The sequence below is a fragment of the Syngnathoides biaculeatus genome, chromosome 23 (genome assembly GCF_019802595.1).
Source record: "Syngnathoides biaculeatus isolate LvHL_M chromosome 23, ASM1980259v1, whole genome shotgun sequence".
Classification (NCBI taxonomy): domain Eukaryota; kingdom Metazoa; phylum Chordata; class Actinopteri; order Syngnathiformes; family Syngnathidae; genus Syngnathoides; species Syngnathoides biaculeatus.
The window spans coordinates 14,105,163-14,128,722 of NC_084662.1; the positions used below are offsets into that span (position 1 = coordinate 14,105,163).

The following is a 23,560-nucleotide window of genomic DNA, read 5'->3' on the forward strand; positions in this document are numbered from 1 at the left end:
AGCTATCGAAATCTTGAAATTGTGTATATATTTGAGAAAATTAAAAACAACACTTATTCGTCTTTCTCGTTTGTTTAATACGCATGCGCACCAGCGACGTAGTGGCTCCCGGACTCTGACACACATGTCACAACAATTCGACAACAAACACCCAAAAAACAACACGTCTCCCCGGGTTTGGGTCGAGAAGCGACACATGAGCCAACATGTCTCGACACAGAAACGTCCGGGGCTACAACTACGACGAAGGTACCTCAACTCAGCTCGTGATTTAATAAACCTCATGGCGAGGCCTCAACCTGCTAAGGCAGTTAGCTTGGAAGCTACTTTCCCGTTGTTGCTAAACGGAACGTTGGCGGCTGGCTAACGTCACCCAGGCCAGTTAATTCTCTGTCGTGTCGACGAACAATCACGGCATCATGTTATTTGCCTTTATCATAACGTCATTGGGCTCTCTTTTGAAGTGACAGAATGTGCTAAACTTTAAAACATGTACTACTTCCTTACGTTATTTACAGTCTGCAAAACAAGTTTAGAAATTTATGGTCCAAACATTAGGACATCATCCGATTCCTTCGTGACATTTCGTTCATATTTAAACCCAATTAACTTTTGAACTTATCTGAAATATTACACTTTAGTGTTCATTATTAATTTTCATAAAATGCCTGATATGGTAACTTGGCAGGTGGCATAAAAACTGACCAGCTAGTAATTTTAAGCAAGTTTTAGAAAATGCTAATTTTTCGTTTCATTTTCTTGATTTTTTTTTTTTTTTCTTTAGATTTTGAAGATGATGACATGTATGGACAATCTGTGGAGGATGACTATTGTATATCACCCGCAACAGGTGGGTATCAATGTATTTAAAGTTTATATATGCAGGTAAGGATATTGAGAACACATTCTCATTGGCAATGCCAACCTGGCTGGAGACAGCAGAGTAAAATAAAAACAAACACAGTAATAATAAGTAAGTGCATCTAAACATAGCTGTACATGGCAATGATATACGTTACCAAATTGCATTAGATTAAAAGGTTAATAAGAGACTAAAAACAGGTGCAGTGATCATCTACATTATCCCTCACTAACTTTTTGAAAATGATATTGGGACGAACAAAGTGTTTTATTATTCGTTGCAGTTTCCCAGTCATTCAGGGTAGAAAATTGTAAAGATCGACCAAAAGTGTAATGGATGTCCCACGCTGGTACTTTTTTTTTTTTTTTTAGATAAAAACAAAGATGAATTTCACAAATGTCTCAAGGGGATGCACAAATGTGTTGGAAAACTGACACTGTTGGGATGGCAAAATTGGTGAAAAATGTCACAGGCAAAAATCAAGCTCTCAAGCCAATTTGTTCAAATATCCAGATATTCATAATTAGAAAGTTCGTGTGTAGGTTAGTGTCTGTACTGTCATATTATGATTCTGTTTTATCTAGATGTGTTTTTCCCAACTTTTATTGAGCCAAGACATAATTTTAGCTCAGAAAAATCTCATGGTACACCACCCCAAAAATGTCACTCGAAGTATATACAATGGTGCTTTGAGATAGGAATTTAACCTGTTCTATGACCATGTTTGTATCTAAAAACACTCGTCACACAAATCATCTCCCCGTTGGAAAAAAATTAAATCAATCCGTACCACCCCCTCAAATGTTCCATTTGTCTCTTTATGTTACAGGCAAAGCTATATATGGACAGAAATACGTTATCTATAGTTAATTAATATTAATCTTTGAACTTTTCATCCATCCATTTTCTTTTGCCACTTATCCTCACGAGGGTTGCGAGGAGTGCTGGAGCCTATCCCAGTTGTCAACGGGCAGGAGACAGGGTACACCCTGAACTGGTTGCCAGCCAATCGCAGGGCACATTGAGACAAACTCCCGCACTCAGAATCACACCTTTTTAGAGTGTCCAATTAATGTTGCATGTTTTTGGTATGTGGGAGGAAACCGAACTGCCCGGAGAAAAGTCACGCAGGCACGGGGAGAACATGCAAAATCCACACAAACGGGGCCGGGATTTGAACCTGGTCCTCAGAACTTTTTTTTTTTTTTAATCTTTGTACAGCAAATCAGTTCATCTACTCTCGTCGTGAGAAACAAGCGCCAAAGGAAGAGACCCTTGAAGAGGAAGAATACGAAGAAAACGATGCACCCATGTCCCCGACCATCAGCCACAACCTTGACCCACTTGAGCAAGGTAAAATACTTAATACTTACTGAGTAGTTCAATGTACTGACGTGTCGCTATCATTAATCCTCCTGGGTGATTAATAAATTTTAGGGATTAATTTATCAGGTTGATTATTATAAGTTTTTTTTTTAATTTAGCAGACAACATGAGCAGAGTCATTTTCACTCTTGTGAAAAGCACTTTTATTGTGTTTACTACATGCTAATTTATTAGCGATCACTTTTTTAAGACAGTTACTTTCACAGTGTATGTTTAAAAAAAAGTTTGATTTTTTTGTTTTTTTGATGCAAATTCATCGGGGGGGGGGGCCACTTTTTTTTTGGAATAAAACTTTCAAAACATCTTTGGGATCAACCCTGCCCTGTCTGTTATACTTTTTCCATCTAAGATTTGTTTTCTGCCAACCACAGCCAAGCTCTACTCATGCCTGGACCACATGAGGGCCGTGCTGGGTGACTCTATGCCAGACTCCGTGTTGAATCAGGCAGCCATAAGATGCGGATTCGATGCGCAGAGGGCGCTCGATGCGGTTTTGTCCGAAGAACCCAAAATGGCCCACGTCCCCTGCGCCGCAGCCGACGTTGCGCCGCCTGTCCAGAAATTGAGCGAGGAGAAAGCGCCTCTACCTCAAAGAAGCAAGCAGGCAGCCGTGATTGAGAAAGGTAGTTGTAGTTGTTTTCAGTTTGACCTGTGTAGTACTGTGATCAGAACAGTACTTCAGTACTATATTCTAACTTAAGGATTCTGAAAGTTCGGTACTACTAGTTGAATGTGGGCTCCCTCTAGTAGTACTTGAATGTCACACTGCCCGAGTGCAGTTCAGTTGTATTTTACATAAAAGTTGCAGTCGATCTTTATCAATGTTTTTAAACTTTTAATTAGATGATTTTTTTCAATTCTGCAATTGTAATTAAAACATGAAGTCTTTTTTTTTTTCTTTTTAAGTGCAGCTTGAATGGTCAAACTACATTTTGTTAATGTGGCTAACCCTTAATTATATATACTTTTTCGGAAAGATGTCTCATTTTTGTAAACATGTAGGCCTACTAGACTGCTGCAATTTAATGTTGGTACATGGAGAGCTAGGTATGTATTTCGGTGTTACTTGGTGTAAAAAGTAGGACAAGCACTGTTCTAGCTCACTAAAGCATCTCTCACAATCACGTGTGGGGAGTGAGACTGGCACAGACAAGCATGTATATTCATTCCTTTTTGTTTTTTTGTTTTTATTTTTTAAACAAGTGATTGCACTAATAGTCACAAGACAAACTTAAAAATCAAATAATTTGTTTCTAAAGTCAAACCATTAAATGTGGCAAAACAAATGGAACACATATAGTGGTTAATACATCTGCCTCAAAATGTCCCGGTTTCGAATCTCGGCAGTCCTTTTGTGTAACCCGTGTGGTTTTTTTTTCTGGTAATACACCTCCCTCCCACATTCCTAAAAAAATGTACATTAGATGAGTGTCAGTGGTTGTTTGTCTTTATGTGGCCTGTGAGTGGCGACCAGTCCAGGATGTAGGCCTAAAGTTCGCTGGGATAGGCTCCAGCTGCTCTACGACTGATAACAAGCAATATAGAAAGATGATTCCCCCCCACCCCAATATTATTTCTGGGGATATTAACTTAAAAATTGGTTAGTTTGAAGTAATATTAAAGTATTCTTAACTATTGGTATAAAGAGTTCATCTTTCCCAAGGTTGAATGAATAATCTATCAATTGTGAAACTTTTTACGTTTTTTTTTTTTTTTTGCTTGTCACATTAGTGTTAAAAAAAGTTAAATGCTGTGAAATGTAAAACTCAACACAGCCCTCCTTGATAACAAGGGAAAATCCATCTTCCACAGTACTACAATGTATCTAAGTGTGTTAGATTGGGATGAGTTTTTTCAATGCTTAGAGGAAAGCATTTAGCCACAAATTGGGAAGTAGTAGCATATTAACTTAAGTTGTTTTTTTCTCCAAAAACTGCAGTATCCCTGATATCACACAACAAACACAGGCCTCCTTTGAAGTATGTAATCTGCAGACATTTCCATCTAAACGTTTTTAATAATAAGCGTAGATTTCCTAAAAACTCATTTACGACAATTTTTTTAACAAAGTGCCTCTTTTTTTCCCCCCATTTTCCTCCGGAATGATGGCATGATTCTTCCATCGTCTCTGTGCTTCACTCTCCTTCCCTCCTCTCCGCCAACTGCAATCGGCTTCTGTAAGGTAAGGAGCCGACTCGTTTGCCTCTTTGTCAGACCTGATAGCCGCAACACCCAAACTCGACGTTTCGTCGCCGCTTATGGTGCTCGGCGGGTGCCGGCAGCAGGATAGTGGCGATATAGGCATGAGCGGCGCTAGTCTAGCGCAGCTCATATCTGAGCATGAGCGAAACAGTAAACAGATGGGAGTTGGCGACAAGGGGCGTGGTTTAGCTGCGCCATCTCTGAACACACCTTCCATTTATAATAATAATCTTTCTTTGGGCACGTTAGCATCTTTAAATATGTCATCCGTGCCTCACAGCTCAGCTCCTTCACTACTTTCAGTTTCTCTAAATAGCCTCTCCATAACAGAACCTGGTGTAAAAACTGCAACGCCACCTCCTGGATTTGGGTGTCTGGGTTCTGACTTGCACAGTCCACTATCAAGGGGAAACGAGGTCTCAGTTGCTCACCCGAAGGGCAGCCCATCGTTGGCCGATTTAATCCAAGGGCATTCCAAGTTAAGTCCAATTTTCACAGACTCTCACTGTGGTGACAAAGCGTCAGGGAGTTTTCTTGAAGCAACACCGACTCTCTCGCTGTCCGAGCTGGCCTCGCAGCACCAAAGCAGAGTGAGCCACCTTCCGAAAAACACCGACATAAACATCAGCGGGATCATGTCACTATCTGAGCTAGCGCTGCAGCCTCACTTCGAGAGCCCTTTGTTGGTGGCGACAGGTGCTCCCAAGCGACCGCCAGGCCTCGCGGAGCCGCGCCCTGTCTCGTGTTTGACCTCCGCTCCAGGGGTAACCTCAGCTGCTTCCAAGGGGTCACAGTATTTCTTTAGCTCGCTCGGCTCACCAGTGACACCGGTGCTGGCGACAAACACTTCAAAAGGTGCGGACAAGCCCGAGGTCCGCTGCAAGGTTGAAAACCCAAGGTCAAAGCAGAATATCGATTTGAGGGCGTTAATGGACGATTTCCCCTCGCCGTCCTCTCCCGGGCCGGTCTCCTTTGGGGTGGACTCTTCGGTCTTCGCCCGACCATCCGTCTTTGCCATCGCGTTGTCCTTTCAAATCTGCAGGCGACACAGGAAAACTAAAAGGCTCAGTAAAATCTGTCGAGAGGCAGGCAGCGGTCGGTTGGCATTTCTCCGCTTGGCCAAAGAGCAGCACGGTCTACTCGAGCAGATCACGCCGTTCACGTTTGATACTCCTTCGCCGGACGACATCGTGAGGGCCAATCAAAAAAAAGCTTTCACCAGGTAGACGAGGGCTCATATAACACAAGCTCTCAAAAACTTTGCTGTGGACTAAAGGCACATATTGGCCCAGTAAACCTTTCATGTGATGATACATTTGTACATTAGCATTCATAGATTTAATTTTGTTCCACAGACATTTCTTATGCTCCTACTGTACTTGATGCAACTCTTTTTGTGATAAAGTCCTTAATTTTTCTGGCAGCTCAATGAATGTTTTAACTTTTGTAAATTTTTTTGGGGTGTACAAATGTTTCTTGACTTTTTAAAAAGAGTTTGGTTATTTTAATGTAGATCTTCTAGTTTTGGCTTTTTATCCACACTTTCCAGAAACATTATTAAACTTTAGCTATAGTGCATTTTTTTTATATAAGTCTTTTAGAGTGTGGCCTCTTTTCTTTTTTTGGGGGCTTGGCAAACCCTACCTAGAAACAAAAGAGGTTGTAGTGTGCAGGTGCAACTATTGGATCTGGATCAGCTAACCATGCTGATGGTTTACTGTTGCGTTTTTTGTTTTTTTTTAAATGACACCTGGACTATTTCTCATGAGCTCGTCACACGCAGACTGTTTATTATGAATAATACACAAAATCAATGTTATGAATGATGTAGAATTTTTTTTAAGGAATAATAATGATAATGGGTAATGTTTAAGTTGGTGTGTCGCCACAAACTGCCTGAGGTTGATTTGGTAAATTGAAATAAAGGCACATTTAAATATGAATAATGTTTGAGGTTCTCTAGATGTGTTTAGATTACAAGGGTGGAGGAAATTTCTTTTGCTGAAGTCCTCCGAAGGCAATACAACATCCGTGAAAAGCAAATGTTGATTATATTCTTAGCTAAATGTAAAGACAGTGTAATTATGATTATTGTGACTAATCATGTACTATGTATCTAGCCTTATAGATGCTGTGCTCTTTTTGTTTCCTTCATTTTTACCGTGAGTCATGATGAGGTTTTGTTTTGAATCATCTCTGAGTGACTGACGACTATGAAGCGTTTATCTGCACTTATGACGCTGACTGAGAAAATATGGGCTGATGTCGAAGATACTTGTAGTGAGAAGTATTAAAGTGAAAGGCCGATGTTTGAATTGATGCGTGTCAACCCCATGCAGGTGCACAAAGCTGCACGGACCCCCAAGGCCATCAAACATGGACGAGTGAGCCTGGGGAAAAGGATTGATAATTAGGGCGGATAGTGACAAGACGAGTCGAACTGGTTTCCCCGTGTAGCGTTTGGAGGAGTTTGGAAATTATTTTAGTGCTTGTTTGAGATATGAGTTTCATGAATTCTTGCAACTCGTATCTGTTATGAACTTTCCCAAATGATAGAATGGAAATGCCATTCATCTGTTTGAACCTCCCCCCAAAAAAAGCAACTTTTTAATCAGGCAAATAGCACTCTATGATATTTTTATGTTTACTTTACCAATATAAAGAATTATACAGTTTCCTGAGCTTCTTGAATTCATTGTGACCCCTGATGTGTGCAACTTGGCCACCAAGAGGCAGTTTATTAGTCATGCAGACACTAATGAAGACTTTATCAACCACATTAAACAGTAATGTTACTTTTTTAAGTAGAGGATAAATATGCTTGTGAGTAGCCATGGGACGGTATTACGTTCTATCATAATCATGGACAAAAATATTGCAGTTTCACAGTACCTTGGTGTTGCGATTAGCTTGAAAATGTATCGAAATGTTAAAAGTAAGTAAACATTTTTTTTTCGTTGAATGCAGATACATAAATACATGTTTTTTTTTATGAACTCATAATCAGATCAACTAAAAATACTACTTGGAAATTCGGTAGCCTCGCTGCTCTTCTCCGATTTGTTATGTAGCCTCAATGCTGAAACAAGTTGTTTAGCTTTGCTTGTTAGCCATGTTATCTAACTCGGTATCAAATCAGTAGTATCTATTTCACTTATTGTAGACATGGTAATCATACATGAGTTGCAAATTTTCATTGGAAGTATTGCCTCCAATACCAGTCGCTCTTCGTAAGGATCTTTTCCATACCCTTCTTCTTGTACCAAGCCGAGCTACATGACAAATTCCCACAGCGCTGTTTTTTTTTTTTTTTTTTTTTTTTGGCTCGCACCAAAATCGGGAGAGAGAGGATTGGTGTCTTTTTGCTTGCATTGACGACTCAAGTATCAAAACAAAACAAAAAGAAGCTCATACCCTTGAAGGAAAGTTTTAAAGGCTTTGAAATAGCGACTTTCTAAAACCTGCGGGATACTTTGCAACTGGTAACCAGCCCAAACCTCCCTACCACATAAATACTATTCGTTAAAACTGCTGCTTGTTGTGAAATGAGTTCAGTTCATTGTGGTGTCTGGTGTCTAAACCTTTTGTTAGCGAATCAAAGCTAAAATTCACTCGGACACTCACTCACATCTTTAAAAACACACATAGCACGTCACTTGTATCTCCGCCCACCATCGTACTTCTGTTAAAGATCTCTGGTAGCAAGCTACACAGATGCATAGTGATGAACAGCTTTGTCCGGCAACTTCTTTTGAAGACAAGTCTCTGTGTGGTTTTAGGCAGGATGCTGCACTTGTGGAGAAAATGTCACCACAGGCACACACCGACGTGATGCATATAGCTGCCGACCATCTTCACGCCGTGTCGTACGACGCACCACCTACGTTGGAAAATCCGATCAGATCTCTCAGGGTTCACAGCTTTGTCAACAGCTTTGACAGATCAAATCAATTTGGCTGTGAGCGTATTGTTGCACATTGTGCAAAGTTTGTGTAGTTTAAATTGAATGAAATGAATTATATATATTTTAAAGTTTGCTTTCCATCACATCCACTTTTTTTCCCTACTCTTTTATGCACAATATGCTCCACATCACAATAAGCCAATAATATGGTTTAAGGTTGACAAATATGTGGTTTATTGATTGAATGCAAAAAAAATGTATATTTGACGTTCATAGAAATCCATCTATAGGAATATGGTCTATGACGTATAAATGAACAATACTAAACTAACAGTGAATGGAATTGTGAAACTTAATCGTCGCCAATGATGAGCATTATGACAAGTTCAGTTCCAATGAATGGGAGCAAATGACCATCATAAATTCAAAATATTCCCCACTAGAGGGCTAATTCTTAGTGATTCATCCTTCACAATGATAGTAATACATTGAAGAATATAACATCACTGAGCTAACGCTAGCAGACACCGCCGTTGTCTTTTATTTTCCTTTCGGCTTGTCCCGTGAGGGGTTGCTACAGCCTGCCATCTTTTTCCATGAAACTAGCAGACGCCGTAACATGGACAAATCATAACCGAGTTGTTCTCCACATATAAATAAATCACGGGAAAACTTAAGTGTTGCGTGTTGATGAGAAATCCAGCCGTCTCATATTCCACGTGGAAAAGAACTAGAATGCCTTGAAAAAAGGAAGTTTTGAGGATTTCCAACCGAAATGATCTCGCAAACCTGATTAAAGGAAAAAAAAATGATGGAAGTTGGCCTTTAAATGATGATAAATAATAGGTAAACTTTTAGTCTGACACTGAAAAACAAATCATTATTATCATTATTTACATTGCCATTAAACGTATTTTATGCATAATTTAAGGGTTAAAAAATACAATGGTGCCTTGATATATAAGTAACCCGTCTTACAACTTTTTGAGGTACAAGCCATCATTCGAGTGACATTTTGCTTTGAATTGAGAGAGCAAACGTGAGGTACAAAAGCGCTATAGGGCAGAATTGACGTCAATTCAGCACTCTCCGCAGTGCGTTACAGTTTGGCAAATAATGGACATTTTTTCAAAAAGTGTTTCAAGCCGTTTAATGCCACTCCTTGTTGATGTTTACAGTCACCAAACAAAACAGAGAATTACACATTGTGTATTTAAAACAACCACATCTTTGCTGTAAAAAAGTATACTTCGTTTTAAGCTATTAAATAATGCAAAACACCATTTATTAACGGCATCAGTTGTTAAAAGTTTTGAACCCTTTGGGCAACGTATATTTGAACACAAACAGTGGCGCAAACCACGTATAAAGAATATAACAGTACTCTCAGACATATTCTTTATGCTCTATGAAAAATGACTATGACAGGATCTTACTGAGCATCTTACAGTAGTAGACGTACCATTCTTCGTTGTTTGTGTCTGCATGACTGTATTCTGTTGCCTCCCGGTGGCCAAGGCAGTCACATTAGAAGGAGAAGCACATTGAATTCCTTGGTTAGTTGAAATCAAAATGCAAACTCTTTAATTCTCCACATTCAATTCGTTGACATTATTACTCTTTTTATAAAGTACATTGCTATCGAGTGCTAGTTTTCCATTATAAAAAACACCGGAGTCTAAAACCGATTAATGGCGTTTCCATTCATTTCAATGCAGAAAGATGATGTGAGATAGGAGTTATGGACACAGAATGCATTGAACTTATATCTCAAGTCACCACTATGTATATTTTAGGCTAAAGTAGAATTTAAAAAAAATATATCGTGTTAAAAAGATTTTTGCCAAGATGACAATGTTTGTCATTAGGGACCAATGAGGGAAGATATTTAAATGATTTAAGGGATAAACCTGGGTAAGTCCACTTTTTAAAGCATGATGCAACTAACCAGGATGTTGCCTTAGTGATATTTGTGCCTGTTTGGGAATGGTGTTAAATCATAATGAGCTTCATTGACAGATATTTTAATTTCTTTGGCTGTTTGTAGCTATATGAAGTAGTAGAGTCTCATTTAATATTAATTTGCAGGGATCAAATTCTCTTGAGATTATAATAAAAGTAGTGGGAAGCAAGTCAACCTGATGTGGAGAATAAAAAAAAAAAAATCTTTTGACATATCTTGATTTGTGTAACCCCTTTCGACACATGTGGCTGTCAATCACTCCATCACCCTCTGCCAGCCCTTCTTATTTAACTTCAGCCGGAGATCTTGCCGGGGCGGGGTGGGGATGTCGCTATTTGCATATCCTGGGTGAGCTCCTTGTATCCTGTGCTCAGTTAGGCCCTCGGGGCCCAGTTGTAAGAATGACTGGCTCACTGCAAGATCCTGCTCTGAATCCTCAGAACCCGATTTGTGGTTTATGGTTGAGCTCAAGGCGCCCTCATGTCAGGCCCGCCCTCGGGCCAACACACAAAAGAAACAAGAGTACCCTGAGAGCGCAGACTTCCACCAAGGCCAAATAACCATTTAAGATAGTATTGTCTTGTTGCTAAGTGGGTAATGTACTATTGGATGGAACAGAAACAGAACTTGATATCCCTGTCCTGGACGTTTGGGTGTTTTTCTTTTGACCTAATAATGGTGCCAAACCAATACAGACCGGTCCCTGAAACATTACTTTTAGAAAAGAAAATACAGACACCGAAATTAAAATGTAGTCTTTATTTTTTTTCACCCAAAAAGTTTGTTTCTACGTTCTTTTCCATTCTTTAATAATCAGAAATAGAACATGGATTGAATTCGCAAAAAAAAGCAGCGAGAGATTTTTGTGAAACGTCATGTCATGTCGTGACCGAAAGAACAAGATCCCGGATACAAGCGGCCGAAATGAGTTTCCTCCGCAGGATGTCCGGGCTCTCACTTCGAGATAGGGTGAGAACCTCGGTTATTCGGGAGGTGCTCAGTGTCGAGCCGCTACTCCTCCGCATTGAGAGGAGCCAGATGAGGTGGCTGGGGCATCTGATTTGGATGCCTCCTGGACGCATCTCTGGTGAGGTGTTCCAGGTACGTCCCACCGGAAAGCGACCCCGAGGACGACCCAGGACACGCTGGAGAGACTATGTCTCTCGGCTGGCTTGGGAACGCCTCGGGATCCCTCCGGAAGAGCTGCAAGAAGTGGGTGGGGAAAGGAATGTCTGGGTATCCCCGCTGAAGCTACTTCCCCCGTGACCCGACCCGGAAAAGCGCTAGATAATGGATGGATGGATGTCAAGTAGATGAGTGACTTTGACAGTAACTTTTTTTATTTGCTTTTGTGACACCTGAAACTATAAAACTAGAATGAAAATGCAAAATAATCAATTACTTATAGATAAACAACTAAGAAAGTTTCCATAAGCAAGACCGACTCACCGCATGGCTCGAGTTGAACGTCAGTGGCTTTTGTACATGGAGTAGGTCGTTCACTGCAGCTGCATTGTTTCTCACGATCGCGATACACATTTCCTATTACTTACTGTGACATACTCTGATTATCCCATATGTATACATACTCACTTGGGTCCAGAAACCCGTCTTGTCCAATGTGTTGACATTTCTCTCCCTCAAAATCACAGAGATAAGCCAAGACTCATCACCTAATCTTTATCTTCTACTCCAAAACTGTGCTAATATTAAAGCCAAAGCAATGCGACACCATTTGGATTTAATATAAAAACAAATGTCTAAATAAAAAGGAAAGGAAAGTCACACATCAAATTTAATTCAGACCAAGGCACATTGTTAGAAATTCTTTGCAAAATACAACCAATTTGGTTTGAATGAATTTAAAAAAATACACCAATTTGGTTTTACAGGAAAAAAAAGCCACGTTTCTTAGTAATGGAAGAAATTATCAAAATCACTGGAGATACAATGAAGTTGAACAATGTCAAATAAGACTTAAGTATTATGGAATCAGCTTTATTTTTGTTGTTCATTGTGTTCTTTATTGGTGCCAGGTATTAAAACTAACGAGAAATTGAAGAAAACAGAAGTTGTAATAATTGTTTCCACGACTGTACATTTATGTCACTCCAGAAACGCCTGCTTGTTTTCCGGCAACATACACCCCACTTTAAAATATAAATCCACAAGTGGTACTGAAATGTTACCAAAGCTAATATTACGTTTTCAAACATAAACTGTCAAACAACAGTTGTAGTAGCCATACCTTGCATCTTTCTTGGATGGGTGTTCACACAATTGAACTGGACCAACACCAACATTTAATGTTCTCTTCCCTGGGCCATGCCACACCCCACTGCTGTTTTTTTGGGGGGGAAAATGTGTTTGGCAGTTGTGGCGTAATCCGAAACACAAACAACCAGAAAATTCCATACAAACTAATAATACTTTTTTTTAAAAACCATGTAAATATGACCTCATCCTTTGACTTGGTGGAGGTACAATTATCTGGCAAGTCTCCTTTTAATATGGTTGCACAGCGCAAAATGTCTGTTTGCATAAGTAGATATTTGTTGAACTAGCAGTTATGGTCCAGTGCATGAATTGGGCACTTGTGCCTGAATACTTGATGTCTCACAATCTTATTAGCGGTTTGTTTTTCACTGTATCCCCATCATAAATCTAATTTATGAAGGACTTTTGCAGTTCAACTTAAACTTTTTTGTTTTTTTCAGTCAGGATTTATATTTTTTGTTTACAAAATATGTTATTTTCATTTACAAGATTGTTTTTCATTTGCAGTATGTTTTTTTTTTTTTTTTTTTTTAGTTTTTATGTATTTTTTTTTTCTATCTACAGGGTCTTAAGGCTAATAAACCCCTAAGGTCACACTTTATAAGATTTTCTGAGACAGGCATTAACATTTTCTCACATTTCCCTCGTTTAAACACTCTCAAAGTTCAAATCTTCATAGATTTAAAAAAAAAAAAAGTACACTACTGTACTCTAGAATGAAACCAAAGATCAAAAGTTTTTTGAGGCCAAAACATTTATTTGAGAAATATAAAAACCTCTCTCTATCCACTTTATTCCCCTTTATCGGGGACTGCATGTAAGCATTTTTCTATAGAAAGAACAATACAGTAATCCCTCAGCTTTCACAGTTAATTGGTACCAGACCCTCCCACGAAAAGTGTAAAAACAGCAAAGTACGGGTAAATGCCGTTTTTTTTTTTTTTTTTTTTTTTGCTTCCTAGGTCCTTGTTGTTTTGCTGGGGATGCTGCATTATATTCCATCAATGCAGCTTCCCGCTACAATACTAAACTAATGTATATTGGTGTTTTTTTTAATCATTATTATTTTTAATTAATTTATTTTTTGCTTGATTGGTCCATGTCGTCACGCCGGGGATGGCGCATTTTTTTGGGGGAGGGGCGCGGGGTGTCTGGAAATCTGCGATTGGTGATCTGCAAAATAGAGAGGGATTACTGTATTATAGTTTTTAGAAATAAATTTAATTTTAATCATTGATGAAGTTGGACACAAAAAATTATAAATAGCGACTCACATATTTTACAGTTCCTCTGGCAAGCTGGCGTGGCTCTGCTTAAGCACCTTAGTGTAGATTTCTTTTTGGAAGTGAAAAACATAGCTATGGGTTGTTTTTGGCGGTTTTTTCATTTATTTATTTATTTTCCTGGGGGGGAATATTCTTATAAACACACATGCCACCTTCGATTACGTTTGAGAACAGTAATGAACGAAACATCAAAGGGTCCATTGGCCATGGTTGTCCTCTTCTTCCTGTTCAGCACTAAAGACCGACACTGCAAGCATTGAACAAATATGTAAAATAGGCAAGCTGAGGACATTCTGTACTCTGTACTGTGTAGTACAGAAGCGCAGACGTGTTGTCCGGGTCTGCTGAAACGCCGCAGGGGCGGGCGGTTTGCCCTGTGGCATTTCGGCGTCCCAGTACTTAGGGCAGGCGATCGCATCGACGCTTCACTCCCGCGGCAGCCCCCAAATCCTGCTGCCAGGCGAGTGCACCCAAGCTCAGTGCAGTTCAGTGAAGTTCATTGACCGTAGTTGTCAAGCGGTCAAGTGTTAGTCTGTCCTCTTCGTCTTGGTCAACACTTGTCCTCTTCTTCCTCTTCAGCATGAAAGAGCCACACTGTTAGCGTCCAAAAATTAAGTAAATTTGGCAAGCTGAATGCATTCGGCACTGTACAGGACACTTGAGAGTGAACTGCAGTCCCTTAGCCAATCTGTACTTTAAAACAATCTGCCCACTGACTTTGCCTCATGAACCAGAGGGACTTTTTCCTTTTGTGCTGAGTTAGTCATTCAAATGAAGCTAAAGAAAGTGCTATCATAATTCTGCTGAGGCACATCTTATCCCCCATAGTCCCGCTTGAGTGATCTGGTGAAATAGTATTGATGGACGGAATGAACAAAATGCATTTTTTTTCCCCCTTCAAAACCGTGAAGCTACCGTTACTTTTCCACCTAATCATCAATGTGGCATATTCTGCAAATTGTCTTGTCATGCGTCTGCTCTGCATGAGACGCAACGGCCGCTTTAGAGATTAACCCTTTGTGAGCCAGGAAGTAACACAGACAGAGTGCAGCCCCACCGTCTTAAATGAATCAGTTGCAGCTCAGTATGACTACCACCGGTGGCCATTTAGGACTGGGATGACAAAGCAGCAATTTTTGTTTTTTGTTTTTTTTAGGACAAGATTTTGAATTAAGTAGTTGAGAATATGTTTTTGTTTCTTTTTTTTCCCAAGAATGCCAATGAGAGAGAAATGGTTGTGAACACTCGTATCCTTTTCTTTTGCATTGGCCATGCAAAAGCATTTTTTTAGACAACAGAATTGAATGGAATTTGGCTGTGAACATTAAACTGAGTACAAAAGAAAGTGTCAGAAACTGAAGCAACCCTGGTCCTGGAAATATGTAAAAGTGGTTGAGAATTTCTTCAAAAATATTTTCTTGTTAGCTATAATCAAGGTGAACCTGATTGAGAGTGTACTTAAATCCCTTCTGTGTTCCTCGTAGCTAAAAGCAGAGGCTTCTCTCAAAATAAACTGGACTGTGAATTCATACCCAAAGTGGCCCGTATGACTGTCTCTGGCAAGAAGCAGACCATGGGCTTCGATGTCCCCAGGTACCCAACACACTCACACACAAAAGCGCAACCACTGGATTAGGTGCATACGCACACATCACAAAATTAGTTACACACACAGATGCGCTCGCAAACCAGTCACAACATTAGGTAGACACAAAACGCGCACACATACCCCTCCCAGTTACAGGATTAAGTACACACACACAAATACTGATAGACACACTTAATAGTAACAAGATTAGGTACACACACACACACAGAACTGATAGACATACCAACAAGAGTGAGAAGATACACACATGCATACATAATACTATTTTAACTTTCAAGTAATATTTTCTCAGAAGAAGTTAACCATTGTAATATTTTGGTTATAGTAAAAGGAAATATGATTTCTGTTCCATTCTTGAGCATTATTGCACTGCGCAGTCTCATTTGGGACCCGCATCACCGTATCTCATGAAGTTAGCTTCTCTGTTATTGGTCTTTGTCTCCTCAGCAGTGGGGATAATAGCGTTGTCGCTGCCACGGCGCAGCGAGGCAGCAGCCCTCAAAACTGCCCGGTAACTTTGGCCGCCGGCGAGGCTACCCCCAAACGACCCGAGACGCCATTCAGAGAGTCGAACGAGGATGAGTTTGCCAGCGTTCCCACTCCGGGACGGTCCGCCGGGAAGGCCCGGCAGGCGATTGACATAAAGGCTGAACTCGAGAAGAGACAAGGGGGCAAACCTCTTTTGAATTTGGTGATTATAGGTAAGAGCAAAGTTTTTAGTTGTGTTGACCTACTTTTGGGACTTGTTAATTAAAATACAGGATCTTAAAATGCTTTTTAAATGTTTATTATGAATTATTTCCTCTTGATAGTGGCCCTCACTATACATATGTATATATATGATAGACAATGCCCCAATTATTCTCTGAAGCCGACTTCACACACAACTCGGTACACCTCTGTACTCTACTGAGCAACGAGTTCAGTGTTTCTCCTGATGCAAATAATTAATTGTCCAAACAATAACAGATGAAACGAGTGAAATGTGTGCCCTTTTTACCTAAAATTTCTGGTATTTTAAAAAGGCTAAAAATATCTGAAGCTGTGAGAGAGTACCGTAATTTCCGACCTATAAGCCGCAAATTTTTTCCACACGCTTTCAACCCTGCGGTTTATGCGGGGATGCGGCTAATTTGTGCATTTTTTTCTAACGGCCGCAAAGGGGCTCTCGAGCGAAAAAGGTAAGAGTGAGACCAGTGGAATATATGTGCTGAGGAAGTGACTTTTACCGGTTTGGCCCTGTTAGCGCTGCGCTAGCGTGTTACTGCCGTGTCTGTGATTTTTACCGGTTTTTTTTTTTTTTTTTTTTTTTTTACCGCCCCTGTTAGCGCGGCGGCGCTAGCGTTAAACTCTGTGTACCGTCTTTCTTTGTAAATATCTTGTTTCAATGTGGGCACTTGCGGCTTTTACACAGGTGCGACGCATGTATGTACCAAGTGGTATTTCCTTTACAAATGTACTGGCTGAGGTTTATAACCAAGTGCGCTCTGTAGGCTCGGAATTACGGTACAGTTGACACAACACAGGGAAGAGTATTTTTAATAGCCTGGACATATTTGAATGAATTTTTAAAAAAGGTACGTGGAACCAAGCTTCAAAAGGGTTAAGAACTGAGACATTCTTTCAGCTTTCAGGTGCTCTGTGTGTATAGCTGAATCCTCTGAAAAGCTCATCCCTGAGAACTGTCTCCTGTCAATCAAATACATGTTTCCCAGAATGCCCTATGATGCTGCAGTATGCACACGCTCTCATGGGCCGCAGAGAAGCACTGTGATATGGCTTGGCAGCTTGTGAGCCCTGTGCCAGGACGATTCTCCCTCCTTTGCCTTTGTTAAGTTAAAGTCAACGACTTTGAACAAGGAAAAAAGATACAAGCGCCGTTCTTCAGATAGCAAACAACACTTCAATTACAAGCCCAACTAAAATGAAACATAAATAACTGCATTTGCTTGAGTACTGTTTTGTTGAAGACTTTGTACTTGGATTAGAAAAAAAGTCAGTAGTTTCACAAGTCTGCTTTTTCAGTTTCCCGGAGTGTGAAACCTGCATGTGTCTGTCTTAGTATCTACCCTTGTGCAACTTTCCTTGTCACATCTCGAGTTTCCCTTTGGCCATCTTCTTATCATCTCCCCCTGCCCCCTACCTCCTTTATCAGTCCCGTCACAGTCATCCTCTCCCATCTTTCTCAGTTTTGCTTCACTCTCCCTGTGCTTACGTCTTCCCTTTCTTACCCCATTTGCGCAGGTCACGTCGATGCAGGAAAGAGCACGCTCATGGGGCACCTCCTCTATCTTCTGGGCAACGTAAACAAACGCACCATGCACAAGTACGAAACCGAATCCAAGAAGGCGGGCAAGGCGTCGTTCGCCTTTGCCTGGGTATTGGATGAAACTGGCGAGGAGCGGGACAGGTACATTGCATAGTGTCAATGTAGAAATTTGAAATTAATGCTTTTACTTGAAAGCTTTTGAAAAAGATTCCTCTAAAGAGTGTTTAGAGGAATTTAATCATTTACATTGGGCTTGATTGATTTAAATTGATTTTTTTTAATCTGAGATTTTTTAGAAACCAGTTTTATATATTTACTGCACACATTTACTCTTCACATATTTCTTTTTTTTTTTTTTTAACTAAACAGCTCTTTTTTTATCGCAGAGGCGTAACAATGGATGTCGGTATGACCAAGTTTGAGACGAAATCAAAGGTGGTGACGCTAATGGACGCGCCTGGACACAAAGACTTCATCCCCAACATGATCACAGGAGCTGCCCAGGTAGCGGCACTTCCTTCCCCCTCCAGCTTCTTTTTTAAACCAACTATGTGGGATAAAAGTCAAATGTCTCCTTCACCTCCTTGCACCTCAATTGGCCACGTACTGGCACGCTTGACTTTGTGGTTTTGGGTGTTACTCATTGAAGGTGGGTTGCATGATACCCTAAGTCATTTCTCTTTTTACTATTTGACTGTCCTCACACTTAAAGTGCTATCACCTTTTTTCATAACATTTTTTTTAAAGAGACTTGAGTTGAAAAAATTATAATTCTCCTACTTCCTTGTTACTCTGGCTACTGAGAATTTTCCACAGTAATTATGACCTCTCGATGTATGTACAAATTTATTCCACCATAGGAATAAAACTCAGGTGTAAATGAAGGACCCCTTGGCGTTTGGTATTGGTGGTGTTCCACAAGGCTCTGTATTGGGTCCATGGATTTTTAAGATAGAATGCATGCAAGATATATTTTACATAAATTCCACAATTACTTGACATTCCCGAAGGAAGGGTTTTTCAACAAGACTTTGTACTAGTTTTTTTTTATTTTTTTATTTTTAAAGACCACTCACAACATTAATGTAACCATTACCTACTGTTACAATAGAAAGTTAGCGACAACCCCAAGGTTCGCTACTTAGCCCACAAATTTTTCCACTATACTCTATAGTTAGAATTTCCTGGTGTTATATTAGTAAACCAGTAGTTTTGATCACGTTCTGAGCAAAGCAGCTCAATGGTTGGACGTGCATGTGTGTGACTGTTCTCCTCAGGCGGATGTGGCCGTGCTAGTGGTGGATGCCAGCCGAGGGGGATTCGAGGCGGGTTTCGAGGCTGGTGGCCAGACCAGGGAGCACGCCCTGTTGGTGCGCTCGCTCGGCGTCACTCAGCTGGCAGTGGCGGTCAACAAAATGGACCAGGTCAGAATCCCGCCACGAAACTATGACTCGTCATTCACCTGTGACTGCAACACGTAGGTGTGTTTTCACGAGACAACCCTAAATGAAACCGCACCCCTCTGTTTGCCTTACTTTTCGTCTTTGTTGTACCAGCTGGTTCGGCCACTTGCATGTCCCTACTTGTGTGTCCCTCCCACTGGTCGCCACATGCCAGAATACAGTCCGAACTCTTTTGGCACTACTGAATTTAGACGCCCTTACACATACTTTAATTCATGTTCCCGTGATTTAATCGGTTGCTCATTGTTGACACCACTCCTGAACCCTGTGTGAAACATTGTGTGTGCGCAGGTTAATTGGCAACAAGAACGCTTCCAGGAAATCACGTCCAAACTCGGCCATTTCCTCAAGCAGGCAGGCTTTAAGGTTTGTCAAAATGCAAATTTTGCACCGTCTTCTTAGGTTGTATTTATTTCAGAAAGATAGAGTTTGACAGTTTTATTTTTTTTTAAACCCCAAGGAGTCAGATGTTTTCTACATCCCCACCAGTGGGTTGTCGGGAGAGAACCTCAGCACCAGAAGTTTGGTTTCCGAGCTCACCACTTGGTACTCCGGCCTCAGCCTGCTGGAACAGATTGGTAATGCATACTTGCAAGGAATGTTATGGACTTGTGGGTCCGAACTCACGATATGAATTGAGTCTTAACTTCTGGCGTAAACATGCTAATTTTCCTCCCTTTTCCACATAAGATGCCTTCAGGCCTCCTCAACGCTCTGTGGACAAACCATTCCGACTGTGCGTGTCTGACGTCTTTAAAGGTAAAGTCACCGTCCTGTGTGTGTTTATCGTATTTAATTATGTGGGATACTGTGCACGCCGGCTCCGCCCATCCTTTTTGTTGTTTCATGTCACTGCTCCTGGTTGCCATCCAGACCAGGGCTCGGGCTTCTGCATCACAGGCAAGATCGAGGCTGGTTATATTCAGACTGGAGAGAAACTGCTTGCCATGCCCCCCAATGAGACTTGTCTAGTCAAAGGTATTGTTCCCACTTTGATCGCAAAAAGACTCAAAATGATCATTGTTGTCAGAAAAGGTAATGGGCCAGAGTTAAACAACTATGTGTGGGGGGGATTAACACTGCCATCTTGTGGTGATTGTGTGACTAACCGCTGTCTTCACCACAGGAATCACTCTGCATGATGCCCCTTTGGACTGGGCTGCGGCTGGAGATCATGTTAGCCTGACTGTAACTGGTATGGACATCATCAAGATCAAGTAAGATGACCTTACATACATTATTAGTGAGCGCGTTTACAGAATGATCATGTCGTTCTTCTTGACATCCTTTCAGTGTGGGGTGCGTGTTCTGCGACCCCAAAGAGCCCATCCGAGTTTGCACCCGATTCAGAGCACGACTATTACTCTTCAATTTTGAGGTTCCCATCACAAAAGGATTCCCAGTAAGCACAATACTGACTAATCAGGGATTGTCAAACTAGGGAATCTGGAATTAATGGACCTTTCCGATGGTGACCTTAAGCTCCGCCCCCTTAACCAAGTCCCACAAGCTTTCAAAATAGCAATTGAACATAACATGTTTGAAGTCGATTCTTTATCGCGTATTCCAGATAATATTGGGGTATGTTTTTGCTACTGACAACTCAGCATTGCTTGTGGGACAATACGGCGAGAGGGGCGTGGCAAGCCAGGGGTTAAAACAATGCAGCCATCTGATTGTATTATTGTACGAGTGATTGACAGGTCGGAAAGGTCCATAATTGACTTATCAATTGAAAAAAAGTGGGCGTCTACATTTGTACATGTAGCGAAGCATAGTAAAGCAATTAGCTCTGGCTGTCTTTGCGTGTGGTTGCAGGTATTGTTGCATTATGGTACAGTAAGCGAGCCAGCCACCATTACTAAACTTCTAAGTGTTTTGCACAAGAGCACCGGCGAGGTCCTCAAGAAGAAACCAAAGTGAGTGTTCCTAGGAGATGTTGAATATTACTGCATTAAAAAAGAGCAAAATAGCTGTAGCTTGGCAAAGAAGAATCAGGCGTGTCGCTCGTGGTTAATTTGAGTGCATTTCGTTGTCAAGGTGTTTGGGCAAAAGCATGAACGCAATTGTGGAGATCCAGACGCAGAGGCCTGTCGCTTTGGAACTGTACAAAGATTTCAAGGAGCTGGGTCGCTTCATGCTGCGCTACGTGGGCTCCACTATCGCTGCAGGCGTTGTCACAGAAGTACGTACATTGAGTGGAAAATGCATGTTCCACATAATGCTCTATGAATTGGTCATAAAATATACCAAAACTAGTGATGCAAAAAAATGAAAATGCTCAGCCAAAACGGAGAACCAAAAATGAGGAAATCAAGGAAACGAACAGAAAATGAAATAAATTATCATGCCATTTAGTAGTCAAATTTCACTAATGCCCATGACTCCGTACGAACCTTACTGAAAATCCTATCCAAATATTTCAATTATTTTTCTATATTAAATATTTCCTTTTACACTTCACCTTTTGATTTATTCATTCTTTGTCAAAAGTTGAAAATGACAAAGAACATTATGAGAACTAAGACAAATAGATGATCACATAATCGACAAGGAAGCCCTTAAAATGCCGAATTTTCCGCACTATAAGACACGCCACATTATAAGGCGCACCTTTAATGAATGGCCTATTTTAAAACTTTTTTTCATGTATAAGGCGCACTGCATTATAAGGCGCAACGCATTATAAGGTACATAGAATAGACGTGACAGTAGAGGCTGGGGTTACCTTATGCATCCATTAGATAGAGCTGCACTAAAGGCTCAATATTGATCAATATATAAGGCACACCGGATTATAAGGTGCACCGTTGGCTTTTGAGAAAATTAAAGGCCTTGTAGTTCGGAAAATACAGTATCAGCAATTTGGAGTTAGTAAAGGTTTTGTCTAATCTTACAAGAAACCATAGTTTTCCACGTTTGCAGCAATAGGTTACAAATATTAACACCTGTTGTCTGCTAATGCTAATGTGGATCAACTGAATTTGGCATGTTTCTTTAACGGCATGATTGGTTCATCTGGGAGCAATTTGCATTATTTTTGGCCTCTTTGTATTTTATCTGCAAAAACCCAGACAAATATCAATCTGTTGAAGTCTCTTGACCACCTCACAAATGTTTGTCAAAGAAAATTTATCAGGGATTTTTTTAAATTGCTTTATGATCGCCCAGCTCTAATGAAGACATGCTTTGAGAGAGATTCGTACCCAGTATATAGAAAGGCGCAGATGCCGACGGAACTTGCCACTTGGGCGTTGGTGGCCCCCTACATCCAGAAATGCCCACACTGGCCGCAGTTATGGTTTGGGACATCAAAACATCCTGTTCGGGCCATTTTGTTTCATTTGCAATAGTCTTTCAGCTGAAAAACGAAAATGCCATTTTGGTCCTTTTTTGGCTGTTAAAACGACACTCAAACACATTATTTATTATGGTTAACTGATCAATTGTGTCTCTTTTATCATAAAGTAAGTAAGTAAGTTTCTTTCGGCTTGTCCCTTTCGGGGTCGCCACAGCGTGTCATCTCAGATGAACGCACATATGTTTGGCACAATTTTTACGCCGGATGCCCTTCCTGACGCAACCCTTCTCAGGGAGTGGAGGCCCCAGTGGGATACGAACCCACAACCCCTGGTTTATCAAACCAGTGCTCTAACCACTGAGCTACAGGGCCTCTTTTATCATAAATGATGAAATTCAAAATACCAACAAACACCCTCTTTAAATGTATCATGTTCAACTATTTGAGGATCCCGCTTACATCCCACTCATTGATAACTTTTCTTTATTCCATATACTAGATCAAAGAATGAAGGCTGCTTTCAATCCGCGCCATCCTCGGAGGCCACATGTGAGCGTGACATCTCTCCCTCCATCCCTGCGGCTTCCCCCCCGACCAGCCTGATCAACTTGTTAACCAGTCACGGTTGCAGGCCTGAACAAGTTCGCGGCACACGCTGCTCTAAAGCTGTGATGACCAGCTTCCACCTAAAAGACTTGCTGTTAACAAGTGCAGGCTGTGCAGCTGTGCTGGTGCAGCCTCGTCAGAACAAATCAACACAGTGGCTCATTATTATTTATATTGTTTTGGGACTGAAATTACTAACTTTTGAGTTGCAGTCGGCAGGCTTGGCACGACCTGATTATGGGAGGAAATGTTCTGTTGCATTTGGAGTAATGCGGATCCACAGACTTTTAAAGAGCGATGAGATGAAGATAAAACAAAATTGCTCACCAAATCAGTTTTACTTTTTTTTTTCCCTCTCTTGATGGTGGGGGAAAATAAGGTTTGCACCACATATTAAACCGCCAACAAAACCTTTCTTTTTTAAAAAATCAA

The 23,560-nt window shown here is 40.7% G+C and overlaps 1 protein-coding gene across 3 annotated transcripts; it reads left to right on the forward strand.

Annotated features, from left to right (window-relative positions):
* Positions 1-61: 61 nt before the first annotated feature.
* On the forward strand, positions 62-23,459 carry hbs1l (HBS1-like translational GTPase). 3 transcript variants are annotated; one of them, XM_061811655.1, is made up of 18 exons: positions 62-249; positions 785-850; positions 2,084-2,215; positions 2,620-2,871; positions 15,365-15,473; positions 15,937-16,190; positions 17,734-17,899; positions 18,145-18,262; positions 19,036-19,182; positions 19,513-19,587; positions 19,682-19,799; positions 19,912-19,980; positions 20,095-20,199; positions 20,348-20,438; positions 20,515-20,623; positions 21,040-21,140; positions 21,262-21,406; positions 23,022-23,459. In XM_061811655.1, exons 1-18 carry the CDS (start codon positions 207-209, stop codon positions 23,031-23,033), a joined length of 2,112 nt encoding a protein of 703 aa, XP_061667639.1. In that variant the 5' UTR covers positions 62-206; the 3' UTR covers positions 23,034-23,459. The 3 variants fall into 3 exon arrangements, with proteins under 3 accessions (XP_061667639.1, XP_061667640.1, XP_061667641.1); XM_061811657.1 differs by lacking the exons at positions 62-249; positions 785-850; positions 2,084-2,215; positions 2,620-2,871 and adding an exon at positions 4,297-4,430; XM_061811656.1 differs by lacking the exons at positions 15,365-15,473; positions 15,937-16,190; positions 17,734-17,899; ... (9 more) ...; positions 21,262-21,406; positions 23,022-23,459 and adding an exon at positions 4,436-7,079.
* The last annotated feature ends 101 nt before the right edge of the window (positions 23,460-23,560 follow it).